This window comes from Centruroides sculpturatus, unplaced genomic scaffold, assembly GCF_000671375.1.
Source record: "Centruroides sculpturatus isolate CEXI.00-Female unplaced genomic scaffold, Cexi_2.0 scaffold1045, whole genome shotgun sequence".
NCBI lineage: Eukaryota > Metazoa > Arthropoda > Arachnida > Scorpiones > Buthidae > Centruroides > Centruroides sculpturatus.
Window position 1 is genome coordinate 1 of NW_019385380.1, and position 27,139 is coordinate 27,139.

A 27,139-nucleotide genomic window follows, 5' to 3' on the forward strand; every position below is an offset into this window, starting at 1 on the left:
GATTATTAGCATATTTTTAATATGCTAATAATCAGTTTTTGAAAAAAACATGTTCTTGAAAAAAGTTTACTTTTTAATAGAGCATTCAAAAGTGGTTTTTTTTTAACCTCCGATGGTACATGAAACAAAGACAAGTGTAAATAACAAAATGAATTTAATACCAAAAGTTAGATACAAACATGGTTATTTTTCGACATAATCACTGTGAAGATTGAGGCATTTGTCTATCTGTAGATGTGCTTTGCAATCTTTTCTTCATAGAATGTTGCCACCAGTGACTTGAGATGAGCCTTAATGTTGTTTTGAAGATCGTCATTAGTCTCGAACCTCTGCCCTCTTAGCCACTTTTTCTGTTCAGGAAAGAGGTGGAAGTTGCTCGGTGCTAAATCAGGGCTGTATGCTGGTTGTTTAAAGGTGGTGAAGACTTCCACCTAGCTTGGAACTTTCTAAACACCTAGCATATAGCCCCGATTTAGTGCAGAGCCATTTCCACCTTTTTCCTTAACTGAAAATGTGGATAGGAGGGCAATGGTTTGAGACTAATGACAATCTTCAAAACAACGTTCAGGCCCATCTCAAGTCACTGGCAGCAGCATTCTATAAAGAGGGGATTGCAAAGCTTGTCACAGATATGACAAATGCCTTAATCTTCATGGTGACTATGTCGAAAGTAATCATGTTTGTACCTAACTTTTGATAATAAATTAATTTTATTATTTACACTTGTCTTTTTTTTATGGACCATTGGAGGTTGAAAAAACTGCTCTTGTATATAACATTTTGAATCAAACCCAAGTTTTATATATATATATAACTTGGATTTGATTTGAAATGTTCATGCTTCCTTTGTCTCACCTTGAAGGGAAGATATCAGAGACTTTCTTTTTACAACAATAAAAAGGTCAGTCAAATTCACAAACCAGACGAGACGTTACTGAATTTCCATAAAAACGTTTATATTACGAGTAAAATGTATGTACAGTTACGAAAGTTCACAAACAAAACAATTACAATACTTCAGGTGTAACAAAGTTCAAATACTTTTAAGTCACGACAACAGGTCTGTTGAAAAGGACACCTTGCAACAAACTCCTTCCTCCCCTGAGGAAAGGTCCTTAACCAGTCTGTGAGCCAAAACAACTCCTTCAGCGAGTCTGCTGAAACTCTTAATGACGGACTATAATGTGCTTTTGCTGACTCCTGGTCAACACGAGTTCTCTTAGCAGGTCGTAGGCAGAATCTAAAAATCCCACTTAAACTTAGTTCTTATATACAGATTGGAATGAAGGCAAATCCACCAATCAACACCTAGTAGCTCTAATGGAGGTCCACAGGTTGTACAATGTCTTTCAGCCAATCCTCGGTCGAGTTTCCAAAGTCGCCTGATCGGCGTTCTCATGGTGACAACTGTCGTTTGTTTGAAAAGATGGAAAAGCATGGGAAATCGTATGTCGGACGATTTTATCCCGACAAGGTCTCTTAAAAATATTTAAACTTTTATTCTTATCTTTGAAATCTACAAATCTTTGCACTATTATGATAAGAAAAGTCTTTCAACACTGCTTGTTGTAGTAAATAACAAGCAATTATTTATTGTGACATTGTCACAATGCTGGCTGCAATTTTGAATCATATTTTTAATTTATTTAAAATATATGCTCTCCATCTCAAATTAGTAGTGTCTTTCCCATGTACATAATACTTTTCCTGTTAGCAACAGAGTCATGCTGATCATCTATCTAACTCCTTTCAGGGGAAAATGTTTGAATTCAAATAACATGACTTCTGGTTTGCACTGGAAGTTTGTATATAGTAAATTGTGGCCTCCTGCCTCTAATTCCTGTTCTTGGCTTTCATCTGCCTAATTCAATTCTTGAGATTAAGGAAGGACAGATGACTGGGAATTTATAGGTCTACAATTTTTTCAAATTGCAGCCCAATAATAACAACTGGATACTGATAATTAATAATATCAATTTTGAAAAAAAATCGTTAATAAAATAATTAAAGGCACTAGATAATTATATGTTGATAAAATTACTCCATAGCTCATTCTTTGCATTATCACATTAAATTATTGTTAAATAAATAATTTTTCCATAATCTATGATCTAAATGTAATGGTTTGGCTAATTTAAAAAAATGCTGTTTCATCAATACTTTTGATGCATTTATTTTTAAATAATTTTAAATTTATTGCTTTGAAGATTTGTTACAATTTTACAACTTGTTTTAACAAGAACAGGTTGTAAAATTGAAGATAAATTAAAAGAAAGTCAAAAATGTTTTTGTGAATGAAATAGCTGATTGTCATAACAAGTGGGGCTGAAGGACTTTTCTTTTTATTCTTATCAATTTTTTTATTAGAATTACATTTTTCAAGGTATTGATTTGTAACACATTACATGAAATATCCTGTATATCAGCATTTTCATACATGCTTCATTTAGTGTTGGATAAATTTATTGGAACTGTGAGGATGTAAAAAAAAAGAATGAATAAACTTATTCATCTGCAAATCAATTTTCTAATAGTAGCTACTTCATGGTATACATCGGGGTGTCTGACCTTTTCCTGAAGAGGGATCATGAGAGCTGTCAAAGACAAATCTGGGGGCCAGGTATTGAAATTCATTTTTATGTCAGCAAACTGCTGACAATAAAAAAGAATAAAAAAATTGCATATGCTTACACTAGTGACCTTATATCTCAAATCAAAGCATAGACTCTTGACTTTTTATTACATTTTTAATTTCCTCATCTCATATTATGTAAAATGACAAAGTTAAACCAAAATTGACTAATTAAATTTTTGAGAATGAACTCAGTTCTATAAGCCACATAGAAGAGGCTTTTGCTAATGCTCCACCTCAAAAATAAATAGATAATAAAATCTGTTCAGGATAATGAGGGTACATAAGTGTTTTTCATCTTTGATATAATTATTCCAAATGAATATATACAGTAGAATCATTATTATAACGTAAAGTTGGCAGTTTTTAGAAAACTAATTATATAATTATAATTAGAAAATGAAAAATTTAGTTATAAAATTAATAAATGTTAAAAAGGTAGAATTTAAAATACTGTATTAAAAAAAAATTTTTTTTTATAGGCTCCTGGAGATCATGAACTTCAGTGTGATTACTGGGAATTAATTGGCTTGTCTCCAGCTGGAGGAATTGATAATATTTTGAATGAAGTATGGAATAAATAAATGCTTTTATAAAAATAAATAATGTATTAATATGAAAATCAATTTAATTAGATATAAATTTTAAGTTATAAGTATTTAACTTTTCTTTTGTAATTTATATTATATATAGTTGAAATTAACATTTATTTCAGTTTTACATTCAGTTGTAATTCAGTTAAATAAATATGTTAGATTTAGCTCTTATATTTAAAATTGAATTTTGCCGCTGACATTAAACTTCCACTCTAAACTTCTTTTCATTTTATATTAAATTCTGAGTAAAATAGATGCATTAAGTAGTGACATGGTAAAAGCATATATAAAATGTTGATACAAAGTTGATTTATTTCTTGGCCATATCAATCCATTAAAAATTATTTAAATAGAAAGAACATTGTGGAATCATTCTGTTCCAGAACTTTCTATCTAGTGAATTTCATTCTTTTGTTTTGTGTTCAGTTACTCTTTTTTTGTTATTAATACTGCTTGTTCTGTAGAGAGTCATCTGTTACTAACTATACATCAACAACATAGTGAGGAGTAGAGTCCCATGTGTATCTTTTGTAATCCATCCTGGATATTTTGCTCTTTGTATTTTTTTAAATTTATAATAATTGTAAACAATATTAGATTTATATATTATTCACAATTATTAAATCTCTATATCAAGAATTTTAATAAAAAGTAATTGATAGTAAGACCAAAAATGTTATAATTTAAGATATATAGAGAAAATTAATAATAATAATAAATATCTTTAAAAACTGGCAACTCTGTGCTTAATGTTAATGATTTGCACATTATTTTATTTTGTAAGTGTCAATAGTTGAATTTTAATATCTCATGCCATGTGAAATATTTTATTTTACTGGTAGCATACTTAATGTTTCCTTTTAATTGTATCATTTTATTTTGTTGAAGAAACTGCTTAAATACAGACTTTTTACGTAACAATCAATAACATAGTCAATAAGTCAATATGTGTAAATGAGTGATGAGTGTAATATATGTATGTGACTGGAGGTCAGCACCTCTTTGGTGCCTCGTCAGGACTGATACCACTGTGTCTTGTGTGACATGGAAGCCACGATGGCAAAATTGGTTTGGGTGAAAAAGTAGGTCACGCAAGCAGCCATGTATAGTATGATCAGATTTGAATGGAGACGAGTGAGATTGCGTTTAAAGCAAGACACTCAGATACTAGGTTAAAAAACCAAATACCTGTTTATTTTTCGTACTAGATCTAAAGGCTAATGGTAGCAAGACAATTAGACATTGGATATAAGAGTGACATGGCTGCATTCACGTTTGTGAGAGAGAGAGAGAGTTCATGTGAAATTCCGGTTATAATACTTGCATTGATGGTGATGCTTCTTGATTTGGGTTTCATGAGGATTTGGATTTCTAGGGTCTTGAGGTTGTCCAGATTTGGATTGTTTGGGACAGGTCTGGATTGGGAAAGTTCTTCTAGGCACAGTTGAGAGTAATGTGAAAATCCGATAGAGTATGATTGGCACTGACACAGGAAAGTTTTGATGAGTTTAATCCTTAAGGGACTGNGAGTGATTTTTAACATAAACAGGAAATTGTCATAATTCGAACTTGGATAGTTTGAAGTCCTGTTAGTTTGTAACTGTACTTTTGTCCCAGACAAGGATATAGAGATTTACACATTAAGGAATTTGGTTTGTTTGAAATATGGCTACTTCAAAATTTGAAGTGAAAATTCTGTCCAAACTGTGATATGCATATGTTAACTTATTCATTTAGATTGAAGTGCTCCACACTGTAAGAGAGCAATATATTGATACTAAGAACAACTCTAAACTGGTTAATATGGCTTTGCTTTTACAATAACACATTTTTGGGTGTCACCCTTTATTCTCTTATCTCATAAAATACAGCTGATTTTTGGTATTGCAAGATTGGGCTACAAGTAATAGATTAAGCTATTTGTAGCACTCTGAGCTACTACATTTGGATGACTTACTACTTTTTTGGGCCTTTTAAAATATAATTTGAGCTTCATTTTGAGGAATTATACTTTATAAAACCTATCTGGCAACCTGTGAGTTCTCACTGGACACATGCTGTTTACCTTTACACTTATATTATTATCATTATTAATTAATTAATTAATTAATTAACAAAAATAGCATTCTGTGTATATAGCTATATTTGTATTCTGTTTGCTTAATAAATTATATCAGCTATGTCACATTTGTCATATTGTACAGATATATGTAAATTTTAGATAATTCAAAGTCATGATTATTTTATCCCTTGAATTTTGAACTGACAAGGATTTCCTATAAAAATAAATCATTTATTATAATAATAGTTGAAAGTTTAGTTTTCTGGAAATTTCTGAAAATAAAACATTGGCAGATTCTATCTAAAAATAATTTATTGCCTGAGCAAGCAGTGAGCTCAGGCTTCTGGGATGACTTTTGCAGTTTCGTTTCAGAGTTTTAAAAAATTCCCATGGGAGATTTTGATGATTTTGGTGTCAAAATGCTCAGTGGAATCTTGGCATATGCATAAAATAATTTCTGGATAATATAATTAACTCTGAGATAAGATATAATCAAAAAATAAAAATGTTGGCTTTTACCTCTTTGACGCTTAATAACAAAAAATATTTTGACATTTTTGGGTGTTGTTTTTTGGAATATAAAGCCAGAGAGTTGCTTCATATTTTTGCTGAGTTTGGTGAATTTAGGTTGAACTATGGAAAAGTTATCCAAGTTCAAAGAAAAGGGAACCAGATTTATATCCTATGTGGATGGTCCCCACATGCTGCACTTGCTTTCACTGTTACGGTGTCTGTAGTGGCAGTAGTACTGTCTCATCCTCACTAGATGGCACCTTTTACTAGCTCTGATAAGGGGGGGATACAATTCCCTCAGTTGAGACTGGATAAAATCTCAAACGTGGGTTGTTTTAACAAGTGACTCCAATTTATTGAAGACTTTTCCCACTTAAATGCAAAATAATTTTATTTTATTATTATTTTTTTATTGTTTAGTTTAGTTTAGTTTAGTTTAGTTTAGTGTCTTGTAATTTTTTTAGTATTACACTTTGTTTTTATCTGTACTTTTCATCATATTTTTTTCTTATATCAACAATAAATCATTTATAATCTTTTATTTGAGACATGTTACTGCTCAAACTGCTTGCCCAGGCTTACTACATGAGAAACATCATTTCCAGTTTCTCAATGTAACTTACTTTACTAGTATAATTTTTAAATATATAGAATGCTTTTTAAATCTTTTAATAAAAAAAATTATATTTAACCTTTCAGGAATCCCATGTAGATGTACAGTTAGATAATCGCCACATGATGTTACGTGGAGAAACAGTAAGACAAATTTATATTTTTTATTTTTAGTTTACATTATTTACTAAATTTTTAATATATACTACAAGTTTTAATTAATAGAATGAAGAAATAAAACTTTAAATGTTTTAAAATATGTTACTGTAATATTTAGCTGTGATTATTTTAGTTGTAGAAATGTTTTTTAATTTTAATCTGAACATTTTATTTTGTACAAAAAAATTTATAGAAAATGCTTAAAAATGTATAGAATAAAAAAAACTACACTACATCCAAATTCTTTTTATCATTAATTTGTAGATACTGTAGAAATACTAGAGAATAAATTTCAGAAATAAAATAAAATTTTTATGAAAATTTTTAAAATAACTTTTCTTCTAGATGTGATTTTTTTAATTCAAACTATATATATAAATCACTTTGTCACAGTGTTACATATCCACTTTCTATTATTGAAAATAAATTTGTTCTGTGTTCCAATTGTTTAATGTAAATTGTTTTAAAAATGTTAATTTTGATTTATGTAATTGATAAATTAAAGACAGGATTAGATTTTTTTTTTCATTTCTACAGAAAAAATTCTCTAAACTCTAAGCTAAATTTCCAATATTGGGCTGCAATTTGAAAAAATTGTAGAACTATAAATTCCCACTTTCATCCGTCTATCTGTCCTTTAATCTCAAGAATGGAGTTAGATAGATGAAAGTTAAGACCAGTTATGGAAAGCATAGGGGAAGGAGACCCCAATTAACTTTGTTTGAATATAGTTAATGCAAATAGTTTTCCCTGAAAGGAGTTAGATAGATGACTGGCATGACTGTTGCTATCAAGAAAAGTATGATGTACTGTACAGAGGCAAGACACTACTACTTTGAGGTGGAGATCATCTATATTAAATTAAATATGATTAAAAATTGCAGCTTGGTATTGTGACAATGTCACAATAATTTATTATATGTTTTATGTAAAGAGAGGTTGTCTGGCAGTAATTTACTGGCTGTATTGATACATAACTATATTCAAAACTTGACATCAGTTTTATGCTATAAAGGGATTCTCAATAGGCAATATGATAAGATAAAAGAACAAATAACTTTCACTACTTCAAATGAAATATATTTTTAGAGTAAAAATTCAATAAATTTAGATATTCTTTTCAAATTTTTCAAGTTATAAGGATTTTAGTTTTTTTTAACTAAAATTTGTATTGTATTTTAAAATTTTGTAAAATAAGGTTCTGTTTTTTAACATGACAATGTACTTCAACAAAAAATAAGTTTGTCTTATCTTTTTAAAAGTTGATCCAATTTACTTGTAGATATTGTTTTGTATTCTGATGAAAGAATACTACATCAGGATAAATATAAAATAATCTTTATTAAGTCTCAATTACAATAAGTTTTGTATAGATAGTGACTGACTATATATATATATACAGTCTAACCCGATTATAACATTATCCACGGGACCAGCAATCAGCAATTTTTTGACGTTATAGCAGTGTGTTGTTATCTGCAGGGTCATAATTTCAGTCCCATAAAAAGTACCAAGTGTGTTTAAGAATCTATTATAAAATCCTTTCTAATTTAACATCATATGTATTACCATAAAATTATTTCTTAATGGTAATATAGTGTACTGTATCTATTATGTTAATAATAATTTATTATCATATGTATAAAAGTGCAAACTAAATGTTTAAATCAACTTTATTTACATTATTATGTTTAAGTTTACATCGATGTAATTAAAAATTTCAAAAATTACCTTTTATAAGAAATTTCTATTTGTCGTAAGTTTCGATAATGGTGGCACTTCCGGTTTTGAGAATAATATTGAATCAAAAGGCAACAAAAGGTAAACTAATGTATGCCAATTAAAAAGACACAATAACAGTATTCAGTTAAAAAAGTCAGTTATTTTAGATTGTAGGTGTTTTTCACCTAAAAATTGTTTATCAATGTCGTTTTCTAAATTATACATTTTATTTATTATTTTTTATGAAGTTTTCTGAGACCTGTAAAACATTTTAAATAATCTTATTGCTTCCCTGGTTGACGGCACTTCGTTTTCTCTATTTGATGTTTTATCATCATCATCCTCAATTTTTTGGTTTGAAGATTTAATTTGCTCAACAATATCTGCATCTGTATAAAATAACATGAGTAACTATGCAGACTGACCGATCGTCACTTCATTTAAAGATGTGACCACTGAAGTCAGGTAGTGAAAGTACCACCCACAGTCATTCTAAGAAGTGGATTCTGACCCTAGAAACTGAACACAGTATATGTACTGTATTGTATTTTCATTGTTAAATAAAATGCGTAATCTAATTTTGTAAATCTGGGAGTGCTTTAAATATGATGTTAAAACAGGATTTTATGTCGTTACAAGTGGGTTTTTTAACATTATCTAGTATGGGACTGATAAAAATTTGACATTATATTAGGGTATATATATATACCCTAATATATATATATGTATATATGTATATAGTCACTTCAGCATAATATGCAATCGTACTTGTTTCACAAAACATTTCATTGAAAATGAATGAATGTATGTATTAATTTCAACCAAAACACAGTAAATTTAAGTACATTTCTAGATTTATGTTATTAAATAATAAAAGTGATAGTTAAATCCATAGATATATACAATTGATTAGAACATTGGATTTTGATCACAGATGATAGAAATGATTAATTTTATACTTGTTGAATAAATAAGTAATTTTTGAATATACAGTGGTGCCTCATATAACATACTTAATCCGTTCCAGGTGCATGTCCGTTAAGTGAAAAGTCCATTATACAAAACGCATTTTCTTATAGAAATACATGTTAAAACATATAATTTGTTCTGCAGCATAAAATAACTGTACTGTATCATAAAAAAATGAAAATGGAGCAGTCACCAATTATGCTGGTTAGTCAGATGTTGTGAGGAGGAGGAGGAGGAACACTTTTTTCACACATTCATACAGATACAGACTTTCTACACATTGCAGCAGGTCTCTTTTTATTGTTTTTTAACTTAGGAGAGGCTAGAGCTTTTAGGAAGAGAGATTTAGGAGAGGCTACCAGAGCTTGCAGAGTCAACTCCTCTTGTTCCATCCTTTGTTTTTTGGCGGCTTCTTGAAAAACATGTCTAAGATGGTCTGTTTCTCTCTCTTCTTCAACACCTGTCGGAAATGACAGGTAAGAGTGTCATTGTAGAGATCATCGATCCTGTTGGCGTCATCTCTGTTTGGATAATGAGTGTTGGTAAACTCCTGAACCTCTCTCCATTTGACAAGGAAGTTTTTGTCAACTTTCACTCCTTCTGATGATTTCTTGCTTTGTTTCAATTGAAATCACCTTTCTGTTTTTTTAGAAGCCATGATTTGCACAACACTTGAATAAATGTAAATACTCTGCACTAAGGTGTTGTATTGTATGTAATAAACTATGGAGCAAGCCGAATCCCAACGGGCGCTCTGTACTTCAGATATACTAATAATATATTCTAATAATACTAATATATTATAAAAATAGCAGATTGTCATTGCCAATGCACTTCTTCGCAGAAAGTCCGTTGTTCGCAACGTCTGTTATTCAAGGCGTACATTATACGAGGCACCACTGTATATGCTATTTCAATAACAGATTATACTATATTCCTTCATCAAATAATTATTAATGATACAGTATGAAATTCTTGAAAGAACAATTGATTTTATAACTGTCGATGAACACTTAATATTATGTCCACAGTTCCTAGCAAAAATATTTTATTATCTAGGATGTGGCATTAAGTTTTGCTTAATATCACAATTGATGATATAAACCAAGTATTTTATAATTATAGCTATACTTGTCTTTATACAACAAAGTAATTTTTTTTCAGATTTTTTTCAGCCATTTATTGAGTTTTAATTGCATTTTTTAAAATGTTACACTGCACATGTTGCTTTGACTGGGTAAAATGTTGTCATTCTTGCTTCCCTTTATGTGACAAAAATATTTCTCAGAATATTTAAATTTTCTAATGCCATAGCACTCGTAATATTATTGTTTTCTTTGTAATTGCTATCATCATGCAATGTCAGTGTAACAAATGTCATCATATTTATTTGTCACTATATTTGAAATCATTTTATCTTTATTTAATGTCTCAACACATTCAACATCTTTATCAATATCTTCAAAATTTATCAAAATTAAAATCAAGTTTGCAGTCATTATTAACAATTCCATCTTTCTTTTTACATTGATTAATCAACCATTGTCAGCCACAAAACTACAAATATTAATTTGAAGATTCTGAGCAAACTTTTCTGCTTTTTGTACATTTTGTACATAAACTCTCTCCGTAATTGTAATATTAGTAGCCAAAGCCCCAAAAACTATTGATGTAATATAGTATCAACATCTAACTTACTATGTTATCTTTTTTTGTTTATTTAACTGCTTGAAAAAAACCCTATTTCTTGCAGTTTTTCTTTACATTTGTAAATTTTACACACATTTCCATCAACTGTATGTAAAATTTATGTATGAAAAATTCATCACAAGTGGCAATGATTTTTAAGTTTTTTTTCATACTTAATTTGGTACATTTTTGGTTTTCTGCCATCAAATATTTGTATTATGTTTAATATATTTTAGGTGCTTGAGTTTTGCACTGACATTTAATCAAAAGAAATATTTAAAATGATAAATAGAAAGATCTTCACTATACACATGGTTGATTCTGGTCTCTATTCATTCCATATTATGCTCAATCCTAACAAAAAAATGAATCATAATCTGCTTTTATATACAAATTTGATAACAATATTTATTATCTTCTGTGTGATGTTTTTGTGATATAAAGTGAAGTCTGGATATTAAATGAAATAATGTAAATTTATCTTTTAATGTTTTGTATATAAAATTAGAATTGCTTTTTTGAACAATGACACTAAGTAAGTATTGCTATTAGATGAGGTGATAATGGATGTGTTCAACTGTTTAATTTTGTTAATTTAAAATAGCTACTTTAATTTTACATTCTAAAATAATTTATTCCATTAGAAATATATTTTAAAATTAGTTTAGTCTATTAAGAACTTTTAAAATAATTTCTAATTTTATAAATTTATTTTTTTTTTAAATCTTATATATTATCACAATAATAATTATTTTCATTTTATATCTTTAATTTTAGCTTTCAAAAATTATGGCATTTCGTTCCACGGTGATTCAGTGTTTCCGTGATCATTACTTTAGTCGAGGCTATCGTGAAGTTACACCACCTACACTTGTTCAAGCTCAAGTTGAAGGTGGTTCAACTTTATTTAAATTGGATTATTTTGGACAAGAGGTAATTGAAAAGATTTTACACATTTAAATTATTATATGTAATATGGCATTTTTTAATCAATCATAAAATATTTTATTTTAGCATTAAGATAAAAATTCAAATATGTTTGAATCATTGTTACAAAATGGATCCAATTTTCATGGTTTTTTTAATTTGTAACTCTTGTCAACTTTATTTTTGTGTGTAAAGCTAAAGTTGTAAGATATATTTAATGGTAGGTAGACCATTATATGTGATTTAAAATAGTTCCAATGGAACTAATGCAAAAGAAAGCAGTAGAAACAGCAAACTTGAAAATTAAAAAGCAGTTATTTACATAAATTATTGATATGGAAAGAAATGATACAAAATTAATATCAGAAGTGTAGGAAAATAAGTGAAAAGATAAAAGTTAAATTAAAGTAGTTCATGAATCAAAAGTCTGAATGAAAATAGAAAGAGCATTTATTAATATAATATAAATATTTGTATAAAATAGAGTGAAGTATTGTAAAACAAAAACAAAATTATTTGGAGATCTTTAAAAACAATTGGAATATTAGGTTTAGAATAAGTTACTGTGGATTATTTGATTTTCAGTATGTTGTTATAGCAATAGATTGATCTGTTCTTTGGAATAGGGAATACAGTGGTACCTCAGGTTACGAACGCCCCAGCATACGAAATTTTCAGGATGTGACGTGAAATTTGAACATATTTTTGCTCCACGATACGAACAAAAACTCACCATACAACGTTACATTAGTTCGCATTTTTCATTTGTTTTTCTTACTACAGTTATTTTTTTTAATGTATTACTTGGCTTTAATTTGAGTATGTTTTTCGCGTTGGAACTAATTATTTGGTTTTTCATGTAACCGTATGGGAAAAGATGATCCACCTTACAACATTTTCATGATACGATCTCAGTTTCGGAACGGATTAATTTCGTATCCTGAGGTACCACTGTAAATATAAATTTAACTCACTGAGTATATAATGTATATTAAATTAAAACATTTCAGTTCAGTTTTGAATTCCTTGAAGAAAGTTCAGAAAAGTTTGATCTGACTGTTAATATTTAGATATTTGTCAGCATTTAAGAATCCAAAAGATTTTATTTAATGTAGAAATTTGCTAATTTATCATTGGTTGCATAAATGAATTAGAGTGATGAACAACTTTTGTTTCAAATTAAACAATTAATCTTATTGATCAGAATAAAAAGTTTAAATTCTTAGCCCTAGAACAATTTAATATTAAGAGTAAAACTGAGTTACATGGAAATAATAGCAACAGAGTTAGTACAACATAATTTTTCCATTTATCTTTTAGCATATGAAGTAATTAGCATTTTTACATTGTGTTGTAAAGACATTATGATGATGATTGAACTTCTGTCTAATTCTTTGCTAGTTACTTGAAGAATTCAGACTTCTAGGTGATGCAGTATAGTGCTGCATCACCTAGCTAAAATTTGCTGCTTTTTCTGAAGTGGATGATAATACACAAAGAAGCAAGTGTGTGTTTCTCTCAGTAATTTTTTTTTAATATAAGGTATCATCTATTAAATTGTGTAAAAAGTTGAACTGATCATTGTTTAGTCAAATGAATATGTGAAATCTTTCATTGTTATCATTCAGTTTTTTTAGTGCAACCATAGAATTTGTTAAATCATTGTATTAATATTATTTACTATTTGTATTTCCTTTGTAGTTATTAATAATATATAATTACTGTTTATGTTGTTAGACAAAAACTTCTTATCATGATAATTAATAAAATTGCATCTCATCTCATATATATTTTGACAATTTTGATCTGAGTAATATCAAGCTGCTTTCATTAAAAATTTATAAATTATTTAATAAAATGATGTATTATTTTCTAACTTCTGTGCTGTTTGGTGTATCTTAAAGATGACTTCTTAGATTACCAAAGAGATTATTAAAGAATAATTTTTATGGTAAAGGTTTGAGTGGTTAAAAAAGTCAAAACCTTTTACATGACATGCTGTTAATGAAATAAAGATATGAGTTTGATGAAGGTATTTTGGTACAAAATTAAAGTTTTCAGTGAATTGATGTTTAAGTTTTTATTATGTAAATATTTTAATATAACTATATCCATAAAATGTGTTTTGCAGAGAGTATTACAGTACTGATTAATTTCTGAGATCTTTCATGTGTGAGAGATGGATATATTACACCTTCATTCATGCAGGACAATTGGGTTTTGAATGATTATAACATAACACCTTCATCCACTCATGTCTTCAAATGCTAATTTTAGTTAAGATGTAATTGTTTTTACAGATTGGGCCAAAAAAAAAAAGACTTAAAAATCATAACTTATAATGATTGATCAGTTGTATAATGGGTCAAAATGTCCTAAACTATTTCTTGAAATATCTGAAACTATAATATTTATAAAATCTACTAAAATCTAATAAAATCTTATCTAAAATTTATATAAAATCTACATAATATTTTTCATCAATTGGAATTATTCTTTTTTGAATTATTTTTATCAATCATATCCTGTGATTGACCAGATTTTAAAAAAATATTTTTGATATCCAACTATGCTTAATGAATTTACAGTTTGTGTGAGCTCTTGTCTTTTGGTATAATTTAAAAACTATTTTTGCTTTAAAATTTTTAACAATAATCTATAACAGTATAAATTCACTTCTGCATTTGAATATAATGTTTCAATTTATATTATAATTTATTTACTAAGCGTTAATTTTTAATTTTTTTATTTCTTTTCTATTATATTTACATGATATTAATATTTCAATATTATTATTAATACATTAAGTATATCTGTGTTGTTTTTGAAACTGTATTTTGCGAATATATTGGACTTCGAACTCACATTTGAGTTATAAATAAACACTTGGCTTTATTTCCATCATTTTTAGTTGATACATGACAACAGCACATTTCAGGCATAAAGCCCCTCATCAGTCAACTTGTATTTTCTCGAAAATGATGGAAATAAAGCCAAGTGTTTATTTATAACTCAAATATATCTGTGTTATTAATTTGTAATTTGATAATTTAATTCAATTTCATTTGTTTATTTCATATTAAATTTAAGTTTTACATGCACCATTCATTTTCATTAGATGTGTATGGAATCCGTTGCATGTAAATTACCTTAAAAAATAAAATTTTTCTTAATTTTTAAAATAAATTTTCTCATTTTATATCATTTTATAATGGTCAAAACTGTTGAAACTTCATTAATTCTAATACATGATTTATAGTCCTGGCAAGTGATTTAGTAGGTAGTGATTTTAAATTTATAAGTTTAATATAAATTCACATATCTATAAATTGTGTTTTATGAAAATTGCTTTTAGAATTATGTATATTCTTCAAGTTTTAATAGCCTTAATTTAAATTTTTAGAAAATTAACTTTTTAAAATTTAATATGAAATAATTATGTGATTTAATAATGTATAATTTTTGTTTTGAAATTTTTAGGCATATCTGACTCAGTCTTCCCAGTTATATCTTGAAACTGTCATTCCTAGTTTAGGTGATGTCTTTTGCATTGCGCAATCATACAGAGCTGAACAGTCTCGCACTCGAAGACACGTAGCCGAGTAAGTAACGCAATTTATTTTATTCAATAATTAATGAAGAAATAATTTTCATTTGGATAATTTCAGATTAATTTATAGCTAAGTTTGATTATTTTTCTTTTCAATCAATTCTTGTTGGTTTGTCCTTTATATAAATTATTATTCTTATACCAAATTAGACCAAGGTTTGTATGAATATAACTTAGACCCTGAAATTAACACTAAGCTATATATTACCACAAATTATTGGAGTACTGTATAGATTCTGCATCATTTGCATGTAGCACCATCTGTTGGAAAAAATAATAAACAAATGCTAATTGTTGTTGGTTTTTTTTTATTCTTGATAATAGATTGTTGGTTTGCCTGACAACACTTGCTGAGTGGCTTAATGCCTGCCTAAAGGCATTATTACTGTGGAATCATGTTAAAAACTTGTTCCTTTAGATGAGGGGCTGTATAGATGATTGAGAATGATTTTTGTCCTGCAAGAACAAGCATTTTTTTTTAATTTCTTTACTTTTTTTTTTACAGTTTCATTATTATAAATACTCAGGTCAATAAATACATGTTTTAGTTATTAGGACCAATGTTTTTATCACACACTCTCAATTCCACACCCCTCAAAAACCCAAGCAATGCAGAGCATATGTTGCTAGATTCTGATAAAAAATAAAATAAAATAAAATAACTTTTTTGGAGGCCATATTTATATAAAAAACATTTATTTTCAAATCTAAATTTTTTTTTTATTATGTTGTTCTCAAAGATGATATTGTGGAAATTTTGTAAGTTTTAATTGTATTTTAACACTAAAAAATTAATTTTTATTAGATATGTATTAGTTTGCTTTAACATATAAGGTGACACAGATTACNTCTGTACTGAAAGAATATACTGTGGTATTTTTCTTCAGTATAGAAATATCAATGCTAGAAATTATTGGGAATATTGTACATGAACAAGATATATCTTTTTAGAATCATACATTATGTGGCCATAGGGTCAGTGTCTCTTTGACACCACATCAGGATGTGACACCACTGAGTCTCACAGGACTCGGAAATCTCGACTTTACGTCATGCGAGTGGTTGAATTTGATATTGTGGAAATTTTGTAAGTTTTAATTGTATTTTAACACTAAAAAATTAATTTTTATTAGATATGTATTAGTTTGCTTTAACATATAAGGTGACACAGACCACCCCCTACCTCCTTTCACAATGAAGGTAAGTGTCATCAAAAATTCCAAAAAATTTTGATAAGTAAACTGGATAGACTATTGATCTCACTCAATCTATCAACTCTATCTGAGATTTGCCAGAAGTGGCTGTCTTGGTTGAAAGTCAAATTTTTTAAGTGGAATATGGTAATTGTTAATCTAGATTCAGATTGAAACAAAATTTTATTTTATTTTCATTTAAACACTTTTTCTGAAAATGTCTCCATTGACCTTAATTAAAATGATCTTGAAAATGTGATGAATTTTTCTAGGCAAAATCTTATCAGAGGCCATTTCATTGCAATATTTTTCAACTGGCAGAATTTTCAGTATCATGAAATTAAAAATTATGCTTGTGTTTACATTTTCAGTTATGCACCCATCAAAGGTGTCAGTGATCTATGTAGCCATGTCCTACGAAATTCTTTGAGCAACAAATCTTTTCTCAAGCAGCGTATATGCTTGCATTAATGAAAATCATGCTTAATTTGAACAGCAGTTAAAATTGTTGCCAAATGGTAATGCCAGAGTTTATATAAATAAAAATACTGTGTAGAACAGTAACAATTTTTGTCAGTTCAGCATCGATTGCATGTTGTTGATCTTGGCACAGTAATCACACGTTAAGAAAATATCTTATTACAAAATATTTTTCTTATTTTCACAGTATAATTTTTCTCCATGCATTACACTTTCAAAGTCATTTTATGGCCGATGCAGGCATTTTTGGGAAAAATGAGATAAAATTATCTTATTTTTTTTTTTATTTAATCTGAATCCAAATGAATAGGAAGTTAAAAATATCACCACTAGATAGAGCATATTTAATTTACTTATAAAATTTTTTGGGATTTTTGGTGAAACTCCCTCCATTTATTTCAAAAAGGGTGTATGGTGATCGCTGTCATTTTGTATATTGTATACACCTTGTTCGTCTTATTTCTTATTTATTATTGTTGTTGCTATCTGAAATTTTAAAGTTATTTAATATGGTACATTTTAAAAGTTAATTTACAATTTATAATTAAATATTTTCCTTTGGGTTTAACAAAAGAATAATTCTAATTATAGAAAATTTTAAAGTTGACATTAGAAAATATCTTGTAATACAGTTTGTTATACTCTTTTTATATCTAAAATTTGGATGCTTAACTTATCTTTTTATCATTGTAATGATGATGTGGGATTGTATATTATATGCTGAGTATATTTTTATTTCTAGATTCACACATGTTGAAGCTGAATGCCCATTTATTACATTTGATGATCTATTAGATAGACTTGAAGATTTAATTGTTGATGTGGTTGAAAGAGTTTTGGCTTCACCAGTTGGACATTTGGTGAATGAATTTAATCCTGTAAGTATATTTAAAATATTCTGTTTTATTCAGATATTTTCAAAATGAGTAACTTAATGAAGAAAAAAGAATTATAATAGTTTAGTCAGAATAGTTTATTGTATATTTAAATCCATATAATCCATTTCTGCCAGAATTTTTATAGTTGATTATTTAAGAGGCTAATTTTTTTTGTCCAATTTTATGTTACATTTATTATGCTTAGGTCAATATAAACTGATAAATGTACAAAATATTTATTTTAAGAATATTAGATAATATCTTTACATGCTGTATTTTACAGCATATGTTATGCACCCCATTTCATCACAGATTGTTAAGGAAGGAAGTATTTAGTGTATTTAAGTCATCTTGCATTTTTGGTACTTGATCCCAATTTTATTTTTTTTACAATATTCTGGTTTAAAAAATAAAATTAGAATGCTAGCTCTTGTTTTTTTCCCTGATAAATAAAAGGTCATTTTCCATTAAAATATTCTACAGGAATATGTGCAAAAGCACATGATAATTTCAGTACAATTGTATTGAAATTACTAAAATTATAATATAATTTGTCTTATAAAATGCCAAATAAGATATTATTTCTAAAATGAAACAAATTCAAATTATATTTGGATAAGACAAAGATTGATAGCAAGAGAAAGGAATTATGAATTAAATTCATCTCAACTACTACTACTAATAATGAAAATAAGGAACCACGTTTAGCAGAAAAATAGTTTGTCATCAATAAAAATTTTCAATTTATTTCATCACATATTAATATGTACCTATTTATATAGAACTTTAAAGCACCAAAGCGACCCTTCCGAAGAATGAATTACAGTGCCGCAATAGAATACCTTCGTGAGCATAACATCACAAAAGAAGATGGTAGTTATTATGAATTTGGAGAAGACATTCCTGAGATGCCAGAACGCAAAATGACTGATGAAATTAATGAGGTATTTATTAAATTTTATTTTTGTAAAATGCTGTTAAACTTTTTAATAATTAAAGATTAAATGGGAAAACAATTTCCTTTCATATGTATGCATATGTATTTAAATATAGCTAAGTCTGCCTGTAGCAAATATGAAATGGATTGAAAATGTATGTGATATTGATGCTTCATAATAAATGGTTATACATTTATAGTATTTACCGATTTGGAAGTGTATTCTGTACTGAAAGAATATACTGTGGTATTTTTCTTCAGTATAGAAATATCAATGCTAGAAATTATTGGGAATATTGTACATGAACAAGATATATCTTTTTAGAATCATACATTATGTGGCCATAGGGTCAGTGTCTCTGACACCACGTCAGGATGTGACACCACTGAGTCTCACAGGACTCGGAAATCTCGACTTTACGTCATGCGAGTGGTTGAATTTGGAGTAGAGGTGAGGAGAGAGACGAGGAAGTGACTCACTCGGATTTCATATTAGATAACAAATAACAATTTTAATAAGAACCTAAGAAAATACAGATATATTCAATAGCGAGCATGCCTAAAGTTCCCCTAATTATACTAGGCTGTTCGAGAGAGAGAGTTTACAAACGAATCGTGGATTGATAAATACCTTTCTTCCGAGTCAAAGATCTGTAGTACAAGGACACTGTCGATGGAATGTTTGATCAAATGGGTCTGGATCTTGTCTGTCAACAGGAGCACGGAGGCGTGGAGATGCAGAAGTGGAGCTGATATCCGTGAAAAGGCACGATCGTTAACACGGTTTCAGTTCGGGATTCCTGGTCATGGTATTAATCTTTGATGACGGCTTTGGAAGATGGCTGACGTTGGGTGTTTTTTTCCGTTCTCCCTTGTTATTCCTCTTGGGTTTTTCCCGAGGTCAGGAGGTTGTTGTTAAGGGTCTGGCATCCAATGTGGGCACTTTATTGAAAGTTCCGGGTGACACATCACTGACTAGCTGGATCCTCCTCAACAAGGAACCAACTCCGTAGGAAATAATTTTTATGGCTTTTAGCCTAACTTGCTAAATGCTTGAAGTTAAGAATTTCCCAATAATTAAAGTTTAAAATAACACTTTATTGAGGGTCTGTTTGTCCCTCACACATTACTTATTATCATGTATTACTTAATCAATGTCACATTAATTGCTTTTGCTATTTAAGTGTATTTGTATGTATGTGTATCCTATTTTGCATTTTCATTTGCACTAAGCAGTTAATTTCTTTTTAGTATTATACAAATGTTCCTTGACATTCATATTAAATTTGGACAACATCTTTTTGTACTGTAAAGATTGAAAAATCATCTTTTGTTGGCACTTTAACCACTTCAGTGTCATCTAAGTTATTATCTTGTATGCTGATGATATCACAGATGAATAACTTGTAGTTTCTGTCATGCTCAGCCATGGCATGACACCATACAATGTAATAATCAACTGTAATATCAGTAGATACAAACCTTCTTTGTTACAAATGACTCCAGTATTCCTTTTGTTTCCATTCCAGAATCCTGTGTATTTTCAGACATTCCTTGTTGTCCATGGCTTAATCTCAAACTAGACACTAATGCTATGGGTTGTACAGTCTCAAACTTAGAATACGGCACAAGACCCATTACCTGTCCAATTTCTTTAATGTTGGTATTGTATGCTGATGCAATTTAGAAATACGGTAGAGCATCGTTTATCCGAAAGTCAATTATCCGAAAGAATTCCAGTCGGCAAATTTGAATTTTCGCCAGTGCTGTGGCGTTGCAATCTTTGGCTATGTCTTGGGCTACTCAAATATTTTACATTTTTGATGCTAAATTAACTTCCGAAGTATAATTTTTTATTGTTTTTATATTTTTCTATATATTTTGTTTGTACAAAATAAAGAAATAATTTTTAACGATACAATAGTCTTTGTTAGGCTTAACATCGACGAAAATTCAACGCAAAGCGACATGCAACGGAGAAAAATTTCAACATGGGATGGGTTAATATATTTTTTCGTACATAATCAGTTATCCGAAATATCGATTTTCCGAACAACCCCAGTCCCCAATTGATTCGGATAAACAACGTTCTACTGTAATGATCTGTTGAAGTTTCCACCTGTGCATTCCAATTTAGAATGTTGTCCTGGAGCAGATCTTGTGTAAGATTGAAAACGTTTATTGAATTTTACATTAAATTATTTACTGGATTGTCAAGGTTTTGATTGATGTATTTAGAAATGTAAATTATAGTAATACAGTACATTTATACTGAAATTAAATTATGATTTTTGCTTATTATAAAGTAACTATTTTTAGATAGAAACTTTAACAAAAACTGAATACTCTAAGATGACACCATCAGTTTCCAGTTACCATGTTAATATTGTATTGATGTAATTTATGTATCAAAGGAAATTTTACTTTTGTAAGTAAAATAGTGTAGAAAACAATGATAAATTCTATAGATATTGATAGTAAAAAAAAAAAAAGTTGAAATTAAAGCACAACATAACTAATGTTTTTGTTATAAAATGATAAAATTATGATCATTGTGGATATTATACAATGAATTTAATTTTTACAAATACAAATGTACTTGTCAAAAGAATCTGTAAATCTTGTTTCCAGTTACTGCATCCAAATGTAGCACAAATTCTGCCAGCCATTTTTGTCAATTATTAACACACACTTGCCATATGTTCATATGGCAGCTGAAGGCTCTGAATCACTAGTCAGCTTTTCAATAGCATGTCCTGTATTGTTATTTAGCCAAGAAGACAAAAGGGACGTTCTCTTGTTTGAATTCACAGAATTTCAGTGTTTCCTGCCGGTAAATGCATTTGATTCCATTCCAACTATTATTGTAAATGTGTCTGATATTTTTGATAACAGGTTCAGAAAATTTGTTGTAAATTTGAACATTTTGGCTTAATGTTTATATTTCGAATTCTGGAAGTAAAAAAACAAATTTCATTATAATTGATGTAAAAATTCAAATGCATTTGAGCCCATTTATAGCAACATTTTCTTTCTAAAATTTTAATAATTGGAAATATTTATATCAATCTGTTTCATTTTTGGTAATATCATACCCAGTTCTTGTTTATGTTTACATATCATATTACTGAATTATTGTAATTATCAATTTTTAAAAAAATTATTTGAAGTATAATTTTAAAATTCAGTAATGCATCTCTCAATCATAAATTACCAGTTTATTGTATTGAAAACGTTCTCTTTTTTTTCCAAACTGTTGTAATTTATGGCCTCAATATAAAAATAAATTGACATTACCATTGTATTTCAGACTATTATGTTATGTCGCTTTCCTGCGGAGATAAAATCATTCTACATGCCAAGATGTAAAGAAGATAATCGGCTTACAGAATCTGTATGTATAAATATGAAAATTTATTTATTTTACTGAATATTATGCTTTGTGAAATCATCAAACTTTTAAACAATTTCTCTATTAGGTAGATGTTTTACAGCCTGGTGTCGGTGAAGTTGTAGGAGGTTCTATGAGAATTTGGAAATATGATGAATTAATGGCTGGATACAAAAGAGAAGGGATAGATCCAAAGAGTTATTATTGGTATACAGATCAAGTAAGTAATTTTAATTAATTTATATTGACAATTATATTTTTCATTTTAACAAATGATTTTAATAATACAAGATATCTTGAATAAATTGACCCAACCAATGCAATCACTTTTAATGTATTTTATTATGTTTTCTATTAACTATTCTATAAAAACTTTAAAATATTGCCATTTTGGCTTCAGATCCCTAAATTAATACAATTATTTTTAAGTTTATTCTATTCAAATGAGCATTTGTTTCTTTATATATTGCTTCATGCTAGATATTTATTGAGAATCATCTTTAATAAACACACAAATTATCTACAAAGAATTCAAATTATTTTTAATGTAGAAATTAATCAACAAATGGATTTTGATCCATCATCACGTGATAAACAAAACATTTATATTTATTTAATTAAGATATTTCTATTATCTTCTAAATTTAGAAAAAATTTAGAACACAAACTGAACAGTTGTCATACTGACAGGACAACATAATGTAAATAAATCTGTAGGCTGTCAATTGCAACTGTGCTAATATATAGAAAAACAGTCCTAAACTAATTATTGTCTTCAATTTAATCAAATTTTTAATCTAACTTTAATATGCTGATGTTGATTAAAAAGGGATGGAATGACAGCTCTAGTTAAGATACTAGTGTCTCTTATTAATATAAACACGTAAAACGGTGAAGCCATTCTTGGGACAAGACTATGTTTCAGAGAGCACGAGCAAATCTCGAACTTGTGCCTGTTTGTAGAAACAGTCTCGACATTTCGTGTTTTTCTTTTGATTCAGTTCATTTTATGTGTGCAACAGCTGTACTCCTTCATACCTCTAAGGTGTACAGCTGTTGACAGCAGTGCTATTTTAGAGACGAGACAGAGACATAGTCTCATCAAAAACATTATATATATATGTTACCAGCCAAACCCAATTTCATGCCAAACTAGTTTATCCTAAACATGTCAGGATATACTAGTTTAGCCTAGGACAATCTAGTTTGGCCTAAATACTTTAGGGTTAACTAGTTTGTCCTAGGCCGAACTGATTTATGTACTACAAATAGGTGCCAGTGTAATTTGAAATGCCACCACAGTATACCCGGTGGTTAAAGTGTACCTAGGTAACCCCAATGGTGGTGCTTCGGTTAGGCTGGTTTGGTTAGGTTAACTACATTTTTAGTAGGCATTTCCTTTTTTTTTCTTTTGTTCAAGAACTCTGTGAATTAATAACTAGTGCTGTTAAACAATGGGCGGCCTGCTGGTGGCTCCCCTCTGGGAGGAGTCCACCGGGAGCACAAACAGTCCAAAGTGCCGCCATTGAGGTTACCTAGGTACACTTAACCCACCCTGTAAAAATAAATAAAGGATTAAATATTTTATATGTTACACTAAGAAACACAAACAAGTTCATTTTAAATTTTAGTTTGACTTTAAAAGTTATTTTTATTATTTCGTTTGAATTTTTGAAAATATTTTCGATTGTTAATTACCTTTAAAAGTGCATGGCTTAATGAAAAAAATACAAGCTGATAAGTACTGATTAGCTTATTTTTATTTCATAGTTTTCTACAAGTGTTGTGCCACTTCTAATCAATACCGTTTTTTATAATTAAGTAGACTATGTTTGAATAAATATTGTTTATCTAATTGATTGCCTTTTAATTTTATTTTAACCATTAATATACTTAAATCAGGCCTGGCCAACCTGCGGGCTGCATGCGGCCTGTCACATTAAATTGTGTGGCCCGCTAAGCGATATTATATATCTATTAAAACTTTTGTTTTCCATTTTGTGTATACCAAAACAGTTAAATAAATGAAAATTTGCATGTGTCGTGTCATTGTTATAATGTGCAAGTGTGAGTACGATCTCTTGGTATAACAATGAAATCTTATTCATTTTGTATTTGTTTTACTTTTTTAAAAGCATGTTTGCCTAAATTGTGGCCCGTTGTAATGTTACACATGATCAAAGTGGCCCGTGAAACGATTTGGGTTGATCAGGCCTCACTTAAATAATAATTCTAAATCAGTTCGGCCTAGGACAAACTAGTTAAGCCAAACTAGATTGTCCTAGGATAAACTAATTTGGCCTGAAATCGGGTTTGGCTGGTAACATATATATATATAAAACATTCATTTATATATTTGAATGATGGTGATTTACTTGAATCTACTGTAAATATGAGTAATAATCTGAGCCTTGGGGTTTTCCACCGAGGCTCAGATTATTACTCTTATTTACAGTATTTTGAATATTTTATTATTTAATAAAATATTCAATTTTAGTCTTATTCAATTTTAGTCTTATATGAAAAAATATATTTTATTAAGTAAAATACAATGTGGCCAGAAATTTAAATTAATCTTTCTGAACTATTTTATTTTTTAAAAATATATGAGGATAATTTTCAATCTGTCCTGGCTTTAGTGGTGATAAACACATTCAAACAACATAATGAAATAATTCCTATAGTTGTATATTTTTATTGCCACTAAATCTGGAACAGATTGAGAATTATCCTTGTATTTTAAATTTATGCTATAAAAATTATTATTATTACGAGTAATAAAATGTTTATAGAAATTTTATAATTGTTTTCAAAAATAATAGATCTGTATTTGGTCTATTTTAAGGGAATTATACAAATTTTTAAAAAAAAGTCATTTTATACTCTAATGTAAGGATTCAACTGTCTGAAATTAACCAAACTAAAGGTTAAAAGTTAAAAAGCATAGAATCCTACAAAGACTATTCAAATACTAGATAATCAATTTTAAAAACAGTTTTTTCTAAACATTTAATACATTTTCAACCCATAGGACAGAGAAATAAGTAATTTGATCAAAGTTGTTACAATTTAACTTACAAATTGATATTAATGAATTTATTGGAGACAAACTTCTGGTTTTACTGTCTTTGTTTGTTTATACAATTATTCAATTTGTTAATTGTGTAGACATAAATATTGTAAGTGGTTCATAATTTTCTATAAGATATACAAGTACAGTTTTCTAATGACATATTAATATTGTTGGTTCTGTAATACTTAAAAATTTCAATTTGATATGAGAAATACCAATACATTTTAAAAAAAAGAGTTACAAGACTATTTGGCCATTATGAAAAAAACAAAAATTGGATTCAATTAAAGCATGAATCCCTCATATTAACACTACTATATCACATATTACTTTAAATTCCATTTCATATAAAAGATTATATGAATACTAATCATGTATGATACAAATTATTTACATTTCTATTTAATTATTCTTTAATAAAATAAAATTAGAATAACAACAAACTATTTAAATTTCAGAGAAAATTTGGAAGTTGTCCACACGGTGGATACGGACTTGGACTTGAGCGTTTCATTACTTGGCTGTTGAACCGTTATCATATCAGAGATGCCTGTCTCTATCCTCGTTTTGTTGATCGTTGTGTACCGTAATGGATTGAGTTTATTTATAAATAAGGAAATCCCAGGATGAGACCAAAATACTTATTTTATTGTTTATTCAGCGTGTGGACCATGCACTTGTTTAGAAATAAATAGTATGTCCAATGGAAATACATTATGGAATATATTTAAAGCATCAACATCTAAAACCCAAGTGATTGCCAGATTGTATTGGGTTATATTATTACTGTTAATAATAATAGTAATGAGCCTGATATAATCTGGCAACCATTTGGCTTTAGAATATATTTAATTGTTGAAGAATATCATGCAATGAATGAAGTAAATTTGCAGAAAACACTTACAATATTATCTATAAATTAGTCAATATTCAATTATCAAATTAAAAACATTCTCAAACATTTACAATATTTACACATAAGGCCAGTTCAATAGCATAGTAGTGTAGTTTTATAATTTCTGAAATAACAAATTTAATAATAATGGATTTACTTCTTATATGTTCAAACATAAAAGATATACATTACAGTAATGTAGAATGGTAACTGTGCTTTGTCATCACAGTTACCATTACTTTATTCTGAAAGTATCTCACCAATAAAAAGAAAAATGTTAAAAAATCAAACTTTCAAATAACATTTTAATTATTTTGTTGTAAAAATGTTTTAAAAATACTACTAGAATTATTATAATCTGTTGTTTTATATATTCCATTAAAAGTAAAAGATGAATATTTTATGATGTGAAAGCATTTTTATTGATTTTTTTTAATTTTAAAATGCAATTATCACAAAATAAAATTAAAACTGTCCCTGTGGCAATAGTATTTATAATGTGACAGAGAAGAGCTTCAAAATAAAGGATGACTCTATAGGTGATTGTTGTTCCAAGACACAAAAGAGATGAACATTAAGATCTTAAAATTCTAATATTCTAGACTAGTGTTCTTCAACTTGTTTCAGTGCTGGTCTGCAGAAATTTCCTGCCAGTCTGAAAAATTTCATAGACCCAGTAGGAAATTTTGTAATAACAAAAAATAAATAAAAACTGTTTAAATAAAATTACAATAGTCATGCGCATCACCTATGTCTAAGCAGTTTAACTTGTAAGTATAAGAAAATTGATGTTTAAGTCTT

At 28.4% G+C, this 27,139-nt stretch overlaps 1 protein-coding gene across 1 annotated transcript; it reads left to right on the top strand.

The window, feature by feature from the left end:
* Nucleotides 1-3,095: 3,095 nt before the first annotated feature.
* Nucleotides 3,096-26,736, top strand: LOC111638345 (asparagine--tRNA ligase, cytoplasmic-like). The gene is made up of 9 exons (XM_023384041.1): nt 3,096-3,201; nt 6,503-6,559; nt 11,732-11,887; nt 15,362-15,483; nt 17,907-18,042; nt 18,825-18,986; nt 22,290-22,373; nt 22,459-22,590; nt 25,902-26,736. The coding sequence occupies exons 2-9, from the start codon at nt 6,539-6,541 to the stop codon at nt 26,031-26,033; spliced, it is 945 nt and encodes a 314-aa protein (XP_023239809.1). The 5' UTR covers nt 3,096-3,201; nt 6,503-6,538; the 3' UTR covers nt 26,034-26,736.
* The last annotated feature ends 403 nt before the right edge of the window (nt 26,737-27,139 follow it).